The sequence below is a fragment of the Haliotis rubra genome, unplaced genomic scaffold, assembly GCF_003918875.1.
Source record: "Haliotis rubra isolate DU_JTF1 unplaced genomic scaffold, ASM391887v1 Scf491, whole genome shotgun sequence".
Classification (NCBI taxonomy): Eukaryota; Metazoa; Mollusca; class Gastropoda; order Lepetellida; family Haliotidae; genus Haliotis; species Haliotis rubra.
The window spans coordinates 725,847-743,138 of NW_025767181.1; the positions used below are offsets into that span (position 1 = coordinate 725,847).

A 17,292-nucleotide genomic window follows, 5' to 3' on the forward strand; every position below is an offset into this window, starting at 1 on the left:
CTAATTGAGGCTTCAATTGTTATGGATCTGTCTAAGTGGAGCCATTATTCCTGAGATTATTCTGATCAACTTCCCCTTTATGTATTGACCAACTTGAGCAGTTTTGTAAGAAAAAGTGGGAAAAAATAAGAAAAATGTGTTTAGGCAGAGATGTATTGTTCAGAAACGGTGACGGAATTGATCACATAGTCGCAGCTCGGATGAAATGCTCCGATCATGGTGACTCATGACATCGGGATTAGTCTCAATTCAGAGGAACTTTTTTAACCAATACAAATAAATTGAACAAGCAGAATAATTCCCTTGTGGGTTATTTGGAGCAGTGATTTGGAAGTCTTAAACTCTTGCCCACCTCTTTGATGGGGAGTAGTAAATTTAGTTCTTGATAATTTCCGTGTCATTTGTAGATTGGAAATATTGATGTCTTAAACCTGTGGGGTTAATGCGTTCTTAGCCCCAGCATGACCACACATGTAGTAAGATCTTTTGCCATTACAATAACTTCCTGAAGGACAAGCATGCCTCTAAATTGTCAGTAATGCAGAATACATTTTCCACACAGTCCAAAAATATAATGATTATTGTAAGGTTTCATCTTCATGTTAAGTGAGAACTATTCTGATACCAAGGTCAATGTATATAAGCAATGGAACGGTAATAGACTAAGATGTAGTCCCAGAAATAAAGTTATCCCTATTTAAAACCAGTGTCTGCTAAGTATTAACCAACATTCAAATAGAGCCTAGAACAATACTTAATTATAGCCAAGGCAATGTAGACTTGCCAACACAGATCTGGGTAGGAGATGGTAATGGTGTCTGATACATGAAGACTGGCCTGTCTTGACCCCAAGGGTATTCATGTTACTCCGTGGTAACCTGGAGCTGCAGCAATAGCTCTCCTGAATGCATCATAGGAGTGATCCATGGGTTCTGTCTCAAACCTTCATCCTGATAGAGACCCCATAAACATATTGGCAGTCCATGCTTATCAGGTCCATTGATTCAATCTGAATCTTGCTACACAGCTCTGTGTTGTCATTTGTCATCTTGAAGCATCAGATCAATCAACAGCCAGGCTCTCACTGTATTCCGGACAGATATGCACTCACTTTGATTGCCTGTCCATCATGTTCCCATCCTCTCTCACCCCATCATCTCTCACCCACCCGCCCACCACTCACATACCCATCAACTCTCACTTCAGCCACCCATAACTTAAAAACCCACCCATCACATACTCATCAACTCTCAGTTCATGTTCTCCACCCATTATGTTTCCATCTCCTCTCACTTACCCATCCACAACTCACATACCCATCAACTCTCACTTCAGCCACCCACCCATCATGTTCCCATCCCCTCTCACTTACCCATCCACAACTCACATACCCATCAACTCTCACTTCAGCCACCCACCCATCATGTTCCCATCCCCTCTCACTTACCAACCCACCACTCACATACCCATCCACAACTCACATACCCACCAACTCTCACTTCAGCCACCCATAACTTAAAAACCCACCCACCACATACCCATCAACTCTCACTTCAGCCACCCACCCATCATGTTCCCATCTATGTTAACTCATACCCATCCACATGCATGTGAACTGCCCATCCACATTCCCTTCCTTCTTGACTACAAATCTTCCCCTGCATGCAGCCTGGCCTTCCATTGTGAAAACCTCCCATATGCCAACCTGTGGAGATAGTCATGTATAAACTCTAGCTGCTTTGTGTGTTGTCATAGCTACTAGACTTCCTTGTATGTTTATCCTACAGGTGTATGTTGTCTGTTTTCTCGAAAAATCATCAGGCCAGGTATTTTTTAAGTTTTTCTTGCACTTTTGTTTGGCATCCTTTTATGACATGCGTACATTGTACTTGCATAATATTCCATGCTAACCATGAGGCCTTTGTTGATTAACCTGAACCCTCGGCTCCCATTCAGAGTTGTACTAACACCATTTTGCATATGTTCACACACAAACTATCACATGCAGGGAATTAGGTAAACATTTTGTTTTAGAGATTATTCATGAAAGACAAAAACAAACCTGTCTACTATTTTGGGTTGTGGTAGACTGAAGTGAAAGCATGAGGATGGGATGTGTGTAGATATATGCAAGAACATGCTCCCAGCCTAGTTTTGTTCCCACTAACTCTCCCTTTCTATTGGTCAGCTTCTGTTGAGCTTCCCCAGGGTTGAAATGAGTGGTTATAAAACCCATAACTCCCTACTTGTCATAACAATATTTACACTGTAAACATAATTAAACATTGTTCCAAATATCTGAACTGAGTGTGTAATGCATATACTGTTGCAGGAAAAATCTTATGTGATAATTTAGTGCGATCATGACTTGTGGATGATATTACCTTGACACATCAATCCAATTTTCAGAAAACTCACTACATTCTCAAAAGACAGTCTCAGTATCAGGAACTTAATTTAATGAGGAAAAGGGGTTTCTAAAAGTGTATCTATGTTTCCACTGCATGCTTGCGTCAAGTTTGTGACATGTAAATTATTCAAAATGCTTCATTAGGTTACCTTGTGTCCTAATTTACAGTTAATAGGTTTTTAACCCCAAAATCAACTGTAGTCTTGTGTATGGCTGATTTCATATGGCAGAAAACAAAGCTTTTTGCCTTGCCCTATCATATATCCTGTGCTACAAGCTTAAGTAGCTGGAAACTACAATTAGTGCATTAACGTTTTACTATCATCAAGATTTCATGATCTTTAAGTGCCTTTAAGTAGTAAACAGTTTCCCATATTGCAAAGCTTAATGCACATGAGGCCAGCTCAGTTTGTGAAATGGACAATTGCATCTTGAAGACAAGAACACAATAGATATTTTTTAGGTGTGTATGTTTTGGTAAAATGTAATAACATCATTTCCAATCATTGAAAAAACAGCTATTATGGAGAAGATAAATATTTACATTGATAAAGTCGACTTTGTCTTATCGCGCCAACATCAAGGTTTGATTCCTCACATTAGTGCAGTGTCCATCCTTCATATGGTTACAATAATGCCATTAAAAGTGTCTGTCTGTTGGTTCACTTTCTCCTTCACTTCCTGTGATGGGACATGTCACTTGTAACTGCTTTCAGTTACAGCAGTAACATACAAATAAACAGTTCATATCATATATACTTGCCATGTAGGTTCTAACATGTCACTGTTACTTGTCAGTTACATAGTGTATATCATATATACTGGCCATGTAGGTTCTAACATGTCACTGTTACTTGTCAGTTACATAGTGTATATCATATATACTGGCCATGTAGGCTCTAACATGTCACTGTTACTTGTCAGTCACTTGTATATCATATATACTGTCAACATGTCACTGTTACTTGTCAGTCACTTAAATAGTGTATATAAGGTATACTGTCCATGTAGGCTGTAATATGTCACTGTTTCTTGTCAGATACAGCCATTATTGCACACACATTATATATTCTATCCATGAAAGCTCTTTCCTTTTCACGTCTCTGTTACATAGCAATTTCAGACATTCACATCAACAGTTGATATCTTGTATAACATTCATGGAAGTACTAACATATTACTATTAGCTATCAATTACGTGCATTATTTAACATAGTGTATGTTCCATCAATGGAAATGCTTAAAATGTCACAAACATTGAAAATGATATCTTGCTCTTAAATTTAGAAAAAAAATCAATATGAAATATGTTATTGGAGCATTAATTTTCATAACAAATTCAGAAATATATTTTAGCAAATGAGTGTGAAGATGACAGACATAGAATAGCCTCCCTTATGTTTCTGAAGTGCTAGTGGTCAATACATATGTTATAAAATAGCCCAGGATTGTTCAGATTGGTGAATCTTGTACTTTCAGATGTACGGGACACTGTGCTGTCGGAGGGCAAGAAATCATCCTCATTGGGCAAATTTTTACGAAATATTGGGATACGTCGGTCAGGAAGAAAGAACTCTTACAAACAACATTCAGGTAAGACTGAATGACATGTATATGACAGGCTGGATGTTGGCTTAAACTGTATCAAAACTGCTAGGGTTACACAGTAAGTAATTTCACACACAAAACACTTGTCTGTGTTTACATTTCTTTTTTTATGTTTATTAAGATTTATGACATGAAAACTAAGGTAGCTAAATCTTTCTGATAACATAATATGTTATAAATGATTCTAATTATCCACATATGACTCTGATAAGCACACTTCTGTCAATCTTGAAACCCGAAGAAACATTATAATCATTCAGTAACTAGGAGAGGGAAATGGTAGCTTGACCGGTTTTACCTTTGAAGAAGTAATTGTGGTGTGTCACAGGGCGATTCCTGCCCATGGAGATCGTCCAAAATATGGCCATGTCTGATCACACAGCAGTTCAGGGTCGTTTACATGTCTCTCTAATGTTGTAAAACCCATAACACCCTACTTGTCATAGTGTATGTGATAACAAACTGCTACATGAATATCAAATCAATGATTATGTTCGTGTCACCTGATCTCTCCCTGTATGTTACTTGTTATCCCCCGTTGCGAGTTGAGCGCGAAGCGGGGGATATAGTATTAGGCTCCGTCCGTACGTACGACTTGGAATATCTTAAGAACCGTTCACTAGATTCTTTTCATATTTGGTACCTACGTTCATCACACTATAAGAAAGGTCCAAGTCTGGTTTGGTGACCTGGACCTTCATTTCAAGGTCACAAGGGGACTTTCACGTTTTACCTGCATGTTAAGCAATCTCAAGAACCGTTCACTGGATTTTCTTCATATTCAATATTAAGCTTTATCTAGGGAAGGCGCAGGGCCCAGTCGATTTTGGTGACCTTCACATAATTTTCAAGGTCATGGCGACACTTTGAAGATTTCAGCATGTAAACCTCCATGTTAAGCTATCTCAAGAACCGTTCCCTGGATGTTCTTCATATTTCACACCAAGCTTCATCCAGGAAAGGCACAGGGCCCAGTCGATTTTTGTGACCTTCACTTAATTTTCAAGGTCACGAAGACACTTTGAAGATTTCAGCATGTTAAATTGCTTGTTAAGATAGTCAGCAAGATATCGCAAAAAATATTCAGTGGATTTTCTTCATATTTGACACCAAGCTTCATCTAGGGAAGGCCCAGGGCCCAGTCAATTTTGGGGACCTTCACATAATTTTTAGGGTCACGACGACACTATGAAGATATCAGAATGTTAACCTGAATTGTCAGCAAGATATTTTAAGAACGGTTCACTGGATTTTCTTCATAGACTTTCAAGACCTCCCTTGAATGTTTTTCAATAAGCAATTTCTTTAGTACTAGTTTTGCATATTTCATACACTATGATATTCATGTCAAGGTCAAAGTCAGTCTTGAAAATATGTGTGTTTGAACAACTAAAGAGCAAGATAATGATTTAGTTGACATTTGACTTCATCTTAAACTTTCATTACTTTATAAGTTTGATTTGATAATTTGCGGCGGGGCATTATGTCACCTTAGTGACAATGCATGTTTTCATTCTGAAAAAAGATTTTCTCAGTAATAATGTGCCAGTATGAGTTCTATTTTAAGTTGCTAAGACCAGGCCATTTCCTTAATTGATTCATGGAGGAACTTACTCCATTTTGCAAAGGCAATATGCTGAGAGTTAAACTTACCGTGAGATCAAGCACTTGCGACGTGTTCTCGGAATTAGTCTTATGTCTTATAACCCAGCTGAAACCAGTTGTATGCAATTTAACACCATTACGATTAGGATGTTCTGACATTGCCACTGCATGCTACAAGTGTCACTACAAGTCGCCGTGACGATGCACCTTAATGGAAGCTGTCTGTTTCAGGGAGCAGGGAGCAGGGCGTAGTGGGAAACTACCCCATGTATTGGGGATTTCAGAGTGAGTGAGGGACTTGTGTAATTTAGAAATAGTGCAGCCATAGTGGCTATAAGGGTGAAATCAAGAAGCCTGCAAAGTACGGCCTCCTTATATTTTATACAATATAATATATACCTTTGATTTTTTTCTGAATAAGATTCATTCCAGGTCTTTCTCCCAGTGTAAATGTAAACCAAATGGCAGAAATATCAGGGCAAATGTAATATTCTAACATCATTCTTAGTGAGGAGTTACCTTTGGTATTTCCATCAAAAACGCACCCTAAATGGTAGTTACCCAATGCATGAACACAATCATAATAAGTGGGTCAAGTTTAGAACCATATCTAGCAGCTGACCTTCTCAGCTCTAGGATTCTTGGTGGAATTTATCAAGAGGGGCAAGTCGGCTGGTTGAGAGGGCAACTTAATGGATCAGTGGTCAGACTCTGGTTGGACAGTGACTTAGGTGATAGCAGGCCATCATGCCTGAGGGATAGGATCCTGATTAAAATATCCATTGTTTGATTGTTTGGTCCAGACTTGATTTTTTAGAGGATATTGATGTATCACTGTAATGTTGCCGTGTTAGGCGTGAAACCACATAAAAAAACATCACCTCTCAGCAGTGTACATTGAAAACAGGATAAAGCTGCATGTCTGTAGGTCCCTAGTGCCGTTCTCTATAACATGGCACTAAACTTCTGACATTCAGTCAGTCACACAAAGAACACTTCAGTCATGCAGGAGGTTTTACTGATAAGATTAGACTATACATGGATGTTAGCTTTGTCCATTTCAGCAAATACCATGGTGTTAGCATGAATATGTATATGTGGGTATATGAAGCAAGCATGTGCTTGAACCTGTTCAATATAGATTTGGAGACTATTGTTCCTTGATACTCCAAGCTGTCTACTTGTTTGTATGGAAATACACTATATTAAGAAATATGCTGATGAAAGGTTGAGGAGAATATTGGCATAACAGCAGCATGGCGATGGCTGGACATCAAGGAGGGGAATACGACCGTAACGCCCACCAACACACACCAGATGGTTTAATGGAGAAACAAGGCATATGATGTATTAATTATCATTCCAGGAGACCTCCTGGCCTCGGATATCACCATGAGCGATGAAGACCGTATTGCCCTGATGGTGATGGTGAAGGAAGGCAAGATCTCTACAGAAACAGCTCTAGAGGTGGTGAGTTGTTATATGCCTGTGTATATGCGGCTTTATTTGCTTCTTTGTGGTACTTTATTGTTAGAATCATACTATAATGTGCTGAAACATCAGTTTCTAGTCTGTTTTCTGTGAAGTGATTTTGTAGCCTTACTGTTCTACCAGCTGAATACCCTATTTTGGGCTTGAGTCTGTACACAGTGGCAGTGTAGCATCAGCTTCTAGTGTAGCCATTATTGCTGGGTTCAGATGATGTGAGACAAAAGATTATATCATCATAACAGGATGTGTAGTAAGATGAATGGAACATTTGAGACCTTGCAAGATGTTCTTGGCCAGGTTCATTGAGAATATTGTGGTTAACAGGAACATGTCTGTTGTGTTAACCTGTTCTTGAGATTCAAACTGCTGTCCAGAAACAATTGATTTGATTACAAGTTGATACTATACAACAATAACACCATATGTCATTTTATTGTGAAGCTAACATATTGCCCTACTTTGAGCTCAACCATATGATGCTATAGATGATGTAAGTGGAATTGAGGATTAATCACTTCTCCAACTAACGACCACCTTCCTCTTGCCGCTGCTTTAATATGCTTCCGCAACTTAACCTTTGATATAGCAGTAACATATACGGTCATGGGACATAGATGTCTTGTAATGTACTCGGTCTTTGGACTTGGTTGATACAAGGTGACTAGGGACAAACAATAGTTCAGGCCATGTGCTTATAGCTCTTGACAAAGGATGTTCAGTGTTGCCACAATGGACATAATGTACTGGGATGTTTAGTGTTGACACTAAGGATATGGTGTACTGGGATGTTCAGTGTTGACACAATGGACATAATGTACTGAGATGTTTAGTGTTGACACTAAGGATATGGTGTACTGTGATGTTCAGTGTTGACACAATGGACATAATGTACTTAGATGTTTAGTGTTGACACTAAGGATATGGTGTACTGGGATGTTCAGTGTTGACACTAAGGATATGGTGTACCGTGGGATGTTTAGTGTTGACACTAAGGATATGGTGTACTGGGACGTTTAGTGTTGACACTAAGGATATGGTGTACTGGGGCATTTACTGTTGACACTGAGGATATGGTGTACTGGGATGTTTAGTCTTGACACTAAGGATATGGTGTACTGGGGCATTTAGTGTTGACACTAAGGATATGGTGTACTGGGATGTTTAGTGTTGACACTAAGGATATGGTGTACTGGGACGTTTAGTGTTGACACTAAGGATATGGTGTACTGGGATGTTTTGCGTTCACACTAATGGCAGTGAGTCTTGGACAAATTTCTATACAGACTAGTTTTATTACATCCTTCGAGCAACTCTATGTGTTGGGTGTTTAGTGACCTGTGTATTGTTGTGTGTACCACCGCAGACCTACAAATTGTTGTGTATGGTACTTTGAGGAGAGTTGTACCTTCACTGGATGATTCAGCCGATATATGGATCACATGGACAAACAAAAAACTGAGTTATGTCCTACTTTTATGGATTTTTTTATGCTCAGTTTTTTCTATTCATGTGTCTTGTCTACAAGTTCGCTCTTCAAATATTTTGGAGGCATGATTAATGCATGCCTTATTATTTCAACAGCTGTCTTTAAGTGAGCTATTTAGAACTATTTCTGGACAAGTATTGGCATTTTTGTCTGAAAAATATATGATTTGAATCCTTGCGCCCAACATGATGACCTAAGGCAGTATTTCTCAGTGATCAATGCCACTCTGTATTTGAGCAGGGTGTATGTGTGGTAGGGCTGATCCCATGGCGAGCCAGGGATTACGTTCAAGAATCAAAACTGAATAATGCCCTTTTACATGAGAAATTAACATCAAAGCAAGCAGAGGGAATATTTCAGATTTGGAGCGACAATAGAGTTGATCAATCCAAGACACCACATTAGAGCCTCAGTTCAGTGGATTTACTCCCTACCCGCTCCTTTGTTCCATGCATAAAAACTGAGTTCAAGAAAAAATTTGAAGACAGCCTTCGTGTTTCTGATTGGCCAAATCAATGAGAGGTCTGGATTTTGTGGCAGTGTGAATTTTCATGGTTTCATGAAAGGTGGCAAATGTATTTATTCAGACGTATTGGTCCTCAAAAGCTACTTAATAACTGAATTCATTCTCCCCAGGGAAGACTGGCTGCAATTGATGTTGGAATTATATTGATGATATGATTCCCAAATGTTTGCCCAGAAAGTTGTTATATGCAGTTCCGATGTTCATGTTCTGTGTGGAACTGTCAGAAAATTAGCATGTGCTATTCTGGGAGCTAATGGATTATTGGATTTATATCTAAAGTAAACTTTCTTAGCGAAAAGGTTTTTTACAATTAGCAGATTCAATAAATCCAGACGCAAGAACTTGCTCAGGAAAGTTGTTTTTAAATATTGGTAATGATTTTCCTGTTTTTCAGATCATGAATGGTATTTATTTCGCATTTCAGGAATTTGGGTGGGTTCAAGTTGTTTTCACCATAGATTATTTGATGTAGGAAGGAGGTTCTTGACAGAACATGCACAGGAAATCTGGTATAATTAATGTTGTACAAATACCTCCATTTGTCACGTGCTGTAATGTTTGAAAAAATTCAAGTTATACACAGTTGTTGAATGTTCAGCATCTGGAAATATTTCTGAAATTATTCTGTGCTAATGGATACTACTTTTGAGCTTTGAAGACAGACATCAGAACTTCCCCACAGATCCCCTTAGAGACAGTTAGTGCTCCAGCCAATCAGTGTGTGCCATTGCTCCAGTAACAACAGCTTCACTTACCATTTCCATCTGGGCTTGGCGCCAATGGTGTATTTGTGCAATGTGACTGTCAACGCCTAGGTGTTTGCATACTCGGGTCTCTGCTGTTCATACAAGGGTGACGCCTCGAATATAGCAGTTGACGTGACAGGGTTCAGGGTTCATCACAGATGCTGGTTACATATCTACTAGAGCAGGTGTAATGTATAGGGAGATGTGGCAGTGAGTGAGTGAGTTTCGATTTACACAGCTTTTGTACAGTATTCCTCTTATATCCTGGCATGTTGACTTAATGTTGGAGGAAAGCCTAAATTGATACTGGTTTCATACAAATGACATTTTGGTAAAACCGGGGAACACAGGTATGATGCTGAGATACTTCATCATGGCCCCCTGGGAGACGCTTCATAAACAGTAGGGTTGTTCTCACCCACCAGTGCAGCTGTGCTGGTACAAGCCGTGGACACAGTGGTTGTCTGTCTTGTTTCCATCTTTCATGGATTCTATACGAAATGATGGATTATCCCTTGGTGAAACATGTGATCAAATAACAAAAGAGATAGGGTTTATTATAAAAGGTTACTCTGTTATGAAAAGAAATAGAACCATGGATTGTTTTTGTCTGGTCATATGAGAAATTCAGAAGCCGTACACAATGATTGATAATATCTGTCATTAAGTATGATATTATCTCTGGCTGTTCAACAAATGCTGTTTTTAGGTCTTGCATCTTGTTTACAATTTTCTGACAGATGCAACTCTCACACAGTATTTTAGATTAAGATTAAAGTTCCAGTAATTTAACCGACCCATGAATTATGAATGAATCATATAATTATGCAACTGATGTGCAGAAAGTTATCCAGTAATACCTCCCTGCCTGCGACTTTCTGCCTCCAACATTTTCTGTTGGCCTCTGTGCCTGTAACCCTGCCCTATTGGCCTGTTTCCCTACACCTATCACTACAGGGCTGTCTGCCTACACCCCTTACTGCAGGGCTGTCTGCCTACACCACTCACTGTAGGTCTGTCTGCCTACACCCCTCACTGCAGGGCTGTCTGCCTACACCACTCACTGTAGGGCTGTCCGCCTACACCCCTCAATGCAGGGTTGTCTGCCTACACCACTCACTGCAGGGTTGTCTGCCTACACCCCTCACTGTAGGGCTGTCCGCCTACACCCCTCACTGTAGGGCTGTCCGCTTCCACACCCTTCAATGCAGGGTTGTCTGCCTACACCACTCACTGTAGGGCTGTCTGCCTACACCCTTCACCCCTCTCAATGCAGGGAGGGCTGTCTGCCTACACCACTCACTGCTGGCCTGTCTGCCTACATCCACCCCTGTCACTGCCTCACCCCCTCACCGTGCCTGCCTACATCCCTCACTGGAGGGCTGTCTGCCTACACCCTCACTGCTGGCCTGTCTGCCTACATCCCTCACTGCTGGCCTGTCTGCCACTCACTACATCCTGCCTCACTGCAGGGCTGTCCTGCTGTCTGCCTACACCCTTCTCACACCCCTCACTGCAGGGCTGTCTGCCTACACCCCTCACTGCAGGCCTCTGTACCTACACCCCTCACTGCAGGGCTGTCTGCCTACACCCCTCACTGCAGGGCTGTCTGCCTACACCCCTCACTACAGGGCTGTCTGCCTACACCCCTCACTACAGGGCTGCCTGCCTACACCCTTTAACACAAGCCTCTGTGCCTACACCCTTCACTGTAGGGCTGTCTGTCTGCACCCCTCACTGCAGGCCTCTGTGCCTACACCACTCACTACAGGGCTGTCTGCCTACACCCCTTACTGTAGGCCTCTGTGCCTACACCACTCACTACAGGGCTGCCTGCCTACACCACTCACTGCAGGGTTGTCTGCCTACACCCCTCAATGCAGGCCTCTGTGCCTACACCACTCACTACAGGGTTGTCTGCCTACACCACTCACTGTAGGCCTCTGTAGGCTGCCTGCCTACACCACTCACTGCAAGGCTGTCTGCCATAAAAACACATGTGCAAGCCAGATCTGTCAACGCACACATTAACCAAAAAGAAAGACTCTTAGAAGCATGTTTGTCATAGACATGTTGTTATTTGTGAAGATTCCATTGCTGCCACCATGTGTTACTAATATGGGGAGTGACAGATCTAATAACAGGCTACCAGCAGCCACAAGCACTTCAACAAAAACTCCCAGATGTTGTTTGTTGCCCAGCTTGTTCACCGCCTACTCAAAGTTCGGTCCATGTCTTCACACTGCTTGTGCAAATCTTTATTTAAAATCTGGTTGTGCACCTTGTCACTGCCAACAGCAATAGAAATATCTTCTTTTCCTGACAACCAGCTCAACTTACATCTTTCTTGGACATTTTGAAGCATTTCCAGCCATTTATCATAACTACTCAAATGTACACAAATGTGTTTCGTTTGTTCTCAGTCATACTATCCATAAGTGTAAATTCATACCCATTTCACAACTATTTGCATTCAATAGTCAGTGGAATCCCAACAACCAGTGTATAACACTGATAGGCCACACCACTGTAGCTCCTGACCCCTACAGGAAACAGACTTGTGACCCCTAAAGACTCTCCCAATAACCAGTGTAGAACACTGATAAGCCACACCTCTGCACACTGTGAATAAACAGGAAACAGACTTGTGACCCCTAAAGACTGTTTCCCAATAACCAAAGTAGAACACTGATAGGCCACACCTCTGCAGCTCCTGACCCCTACAAGAAGCAGACTTGTGACCCCTAAAGACTCTCCCAATAACCAGTGTATAACACTGATAGGCCACACCTCTGCAGCCCCTGACCCCCACAAAAAACAGACTTGTGACCCCTAAAGACTCTCCCAATAACCAGTGTATAACACTGATAGGCCACACCACTGTAGCTCCTACCCTAGTCTGTCTCACAGTCCCTGAACCACATAATTTCCCCTACTGCCAAGCCCTCTCTGCAGTGCTAAAGCCCTAAATAAAGCAAGTCTAGATTTCCTCAGTCTGAATCTCTGGTCTCCTTAGGGCTCCTTTTCAATATAAATGGGCTTGTTTGTTACTATCAAAATTATATATATTCAGAGACTAAGCCTTAGTCTACTCCTACCCCTACAGGAAAGAGACTTGTGACCCCTAAAGACTCTCCCAATAACCAGTGTATAACACTGATAGGCCACACCTCTGCACACTGTGACTAAACAGGAAACAGACTATGACCCCTAAAGACTGTTTCCCAATAACCAGTGTAGAACACTGATAAGCCACACCTCTGCACCCCCTGACTAAACAGGAAACAGACTATGACCCCTAAAGACCCTGTCAAGCTATGGCCCCCTCAAGGTTGTCCCACCATGCAAGAGAGCTGTGACATTCTGAGCTGTCCTCACATGTGGCTGGTATCCAGGACCTGACTTCTGTCAACACCCACATTATGTAACATTTAACAGAACTTCAGGTTACAGGAGATAAAGTTTGGGTGTAATCTGATTCTGGGAAGCTTTGGGTTGCCAGGGATTCTAACACAGAAGCCATGTGATTGTGACACACAAAGTATCAGTGTGTCATGACTCACTGTGGAGACTTAGACACATAAACAACACACATTCCAGGGGGCCACGGTGGCCTTGCTCTCCGAGGCACCACTACTTGGGCTCTGGTGGGATTCCATGATAGAATTACCCTAGGCAACACAGGCTGGGTTAGCCTTGATCCAAAACTCTACTGAATGATAAGTTCAGGGATGTACAGGAATAATTGTTTAAATAGGCCTAGGAATTCAGTCTTTCATAAGGAAAACATGTTTATGAAATCTGGGAATTATGATATAAAAAGATAATTATTTCCTTAGAAACTTATCTAATACATGATGCAAGAGGCAGATCAATGGATCAGGTTATCAAGCTCACTGACTTGGTACATTGATTGTCATCATACCCCAATGGCATATGTTGCTGTTCATACCAATCACCAGATTGTCTGGTGCAGACATTATCATTTACACGCTACTTTCATGTGGCTTGTATATTGTGGTCTTAGCTTTAAAAAATTTGGTACTCAGATATACGTCTATATTTCCCAGGATCTGGTCCTAGTTTACATAAAGTAATGCTAAGGCGATTTCTTTACTAAATATTTCAACATAGACTTTCTCAGCACTGACATTTATTTGTGGAATGACAGCTAGTGATCATGGTTAGCCAGATTGTGTCCCTAAGCTGTGTGACATGTACACTGATTCACCTACAGACATTTCATCCCTGTGCCACCATATGACTGAAATAATGTATTCTCATCATTGTGATGACACTTGAAAATTATATTGAGGGGAATGGCTGGTCATGAATAATCACAGGATGTTGTGGTTCCCATGTCAAATGCATACGGTTGTTTGATACGTAGTACATTACTATTTCATCTTGTTCAAGGTGAAGAGATTTGAAGATGACAAGAGAGCTGATGAAGTGAAGGAAAACCGTCTGGTAGGTTACCTTGTTACCATGGTTACACGACTACAAACCTGGGGGCGAAACGAGCCCCACGAACCCCAGTGTTGGAACATGTGTGTATGAAAATGGGGACTTGATATGGCATGTGTAGTTGATGCATCTGTGACATACCATTGGTGTGCCTGGTTCCGACTCTCATCCCTTGGGCTGCTATAGTGGCTGTCATGTCTCTGAGTGTGGTGGTAAAAAGCAGCACAAAAACAAGCAAGTACACAAACAATCGCACAAATCACAAACAATCGCACAAATCATCAAACTTGGAGCCATAAATTTGATACTGAATCCCTATATGAAGAATTTACCTGATACTTCTGTCAGTCATGGCCAACAATCGATTGTTTTGATAAATCTAACATATGAACAAATATTTGTATCAAGGTACATAATTTTAGTCATTGAAGAGAAAGAAACTTTTAGGAATACAAAATTGACAAAAGCACTGTTTGTCTTAAAATGTGACATTTGATATCACCATTTTCATGGGAGTAGTGTGTCATCTTTGTTTGATAAGTGATCAGGGCCAGCTTATTTTTTCAGTGATTGATTAAAAACCTGTTTTTCAAATGAAATAACTAAACAGTCAAAAGATACCCAAGCTCTTGTACTAGTAAAATAAAACGGTATAGTCAAAGTGTGATTTATTCCATTACCTGAATGGATGGTGCTCTGAAAAGGAAACTGTAAAACACTCTGTAAAATTAGAGATATCGTCTCTCTCTCTGGTAGAATCAATGCTAAAAAAAAAGACTTAAATTATTTTTAGGAAGAAGGTACTATACTTTTTGATAAAATTCAGTTTCTGGTTAACATGTCTCAAACGCATCAAAAGTATCGATTATATTGCTCAGTTCCATCGTTCTTCACAAACAAGTTAGAGAATGCCCACATTTAGAAGCCTGTGTTTCAGTACCCATCAGCCATGAGTGATGTCAACTTATGGTACACGTTTGTCATCTTAATTAACTGTAAACCATTGTGATCATCATTTTACATTGACTTATTTCTACCTGTTACCAAATCTTAACTCACCTTTACAAGTTAATCTAGTTTACCAGGACAGGAAAATAGTAGATTCTATTTTGTAAAATGGACTTTAACTGGTTTTGAAGGTTGAATGTGTAGATCATATACCATTACAGTATCAGAAGAGAGAGCCAGGAATGTCTCATTGGACATCTTTAGACATTTGAAATTATATGAGAACAGATGAAAAATTTGACTCCATGGTAATATCAGCTGTCAGGGCTTCTTGCGTGAGTCATGATAGTTTTAATCTGGTAGTTTAGATTATTCCTGACTTTATTAAATGTACGTTCAATCATGTTCCCCGTGTTGATTCTTGAGTCATCCATTGATCATAGGTTTAGAGATGATCTGCCAAGAGAACTCCTGCAGGCAGCCTACCGGGATCAGGTGTCGCTTCACGCTGCCTGTTGCTCATGCAACAACCAAACACAGTTGTCAGGGGAATGTCCCCTCGCAATCAAAACTGTCAATTATTGCAGGAGACGTGCAGATCAAACATTTCTAATTCCATCTCATTACTCAGTGTAAATGGTGGCCATCTCCATGTTATTCATGCTCCAAATCAGGAAGGATTGGTGTAGAAAGCCATTACAAGCTATTTCACTTGCCATTCACCTTAGGGAGGGCTGTATTTTTTAAGTCATAATGATCAGTTGTCAAGGAAGTATCACAATCAATTTATTATGAATGATTTTGCTGGTTGGTCACTGAGTGAGTTGTTAGGAAAGTGTTGTGGTGAATATGATAGAGCCAATTTAACCCTAATACCAAGGCCTCAGAAAGATAATGTTATTCCAAGGGTCCGGAGGTTAGCCTATTCTCTTCAGGGAATTCCATTCAGTTTTATCTTGATTCGCTGTGAGATTCAGAACTAGATGACAAGTCCCTGTTTGTTTTTGCTGGCCATTATTGGTTTAATTCAGTAATATCTCAGCTGTCAGATTCTATCAACATTTATCTGAAGTTTCCTTTGATCAAAATTTTAGTAATTCTTCTGAATTGATGCAATTGAAGACTTCTTCTTCCTAAAGAAAATTGTTCCTATTGGGAGGTGTGAGACATTTTCATTGATTAATGCAAACTTTATTTAATTCAAGATTCAAGTTAAATATGACATTCTTCACTGCACAGACAGAAACTTGGCTTTCACACAAGGGTCAATAAAACACACATTTATTCAAGAACATAGAATTAGATTATGTGAAATGAAAATTGGAAACAATTTAAGATGGACATTTCTTTACGGGCAGTTCAGTGTTTGGTTTCCTGGTTTGATGTAGTTGGAAAATAAAAAGTAATTTTTTGTGACTATAGATAACAGTGGTTGTCACCGCTGAGATTAAGGCTGCCTGTCCACACCTCAATTCTGACTAGTGGTTTATTTAACGTAACTGGATTTGGGAGAAAACCGGGAGTCCTGTCAGATTTTCACGCATCTCGGAACAACTAAATTGTTAGTCATGACCCTTTTTGTAAGGAAAGTATGAGACATTTTTGCATTAAGACAAGTAACAATGACTGATTTGAAGTAGGATATTCTGTCAGTCACAAAGATGTCCTACTGCCATGACTGTCAGCAGTAGAGCATAGGATAATCCTAGTGCTGTGATTGAGTTAAGCCTGTGTTAGTGCATAAGATAATTCTAGTGCTGTGATTGGCATAAGCCTGTGTTAGTGCATAAGATAATTCTAGTGCTGTGATTGGTATAAGCCTGTGTTAGTGCATAAGATAATTCTAGTGCTGTGATTGGCATAAGCCTGTGTTAGTGCATAAGATAATTCTAGTGCTGTGATTGGTATAAGCCTGTGTTAGTGCATAAGATAATTCTAGTGCTGTGATTGGCATAAGCCTGTGTTAGTGCATAGGATAATCCTAGTGCTGTGATTGGCATAAGCC

At 40.4% G+C, this 17,292-nt stretch overlaps 1 protein-coding gene across 7 annotated transcripts in view; it reads left to right on the plus strand.

Annotated features, from left to right (window-relative positions):
* Window positions 1–17,285, plus strand: part of LOC124291439 — a 90,369-nt gene extending 73,084 nt beyond the window's left edge. Inside the window, exons 6-10 of one of the 7 annotated variants that reach the window (XM_046728427.1) lie at window positions 1,788–1,826; window positions 3,890–4,003; window positions 5,855–5,908; window positions 6,990–7,093; window positions 14,289–17,285. In XM_046728427.1, the coding sequence (XP_046584383.1) occupies window positions 1,788–1,826; window positions 3,890–4,003; window positions 5,855–5,908; window positions 6,990–7,093; window positions 14,289–14,432 (455 nt within the window). In that variant the 3' untranslated portion in view covers window positions 14,433–17,285. Of the gene's footprint in view, window positions 1–1,787; window positions 1,827–3,889; window positions 4,004–5,854; window positions 5,909–6,989; window positions 7,094–14,288 lie in introns of those variants that run through there. The other 6 variants (XM_046728428.1, XM_046728430.1, XM_046728432.1 and 3 more) reach the window with 6 other exon arrangements.
* Window positions 17,286–17,292: the final 7 nt, after the last annotated feature.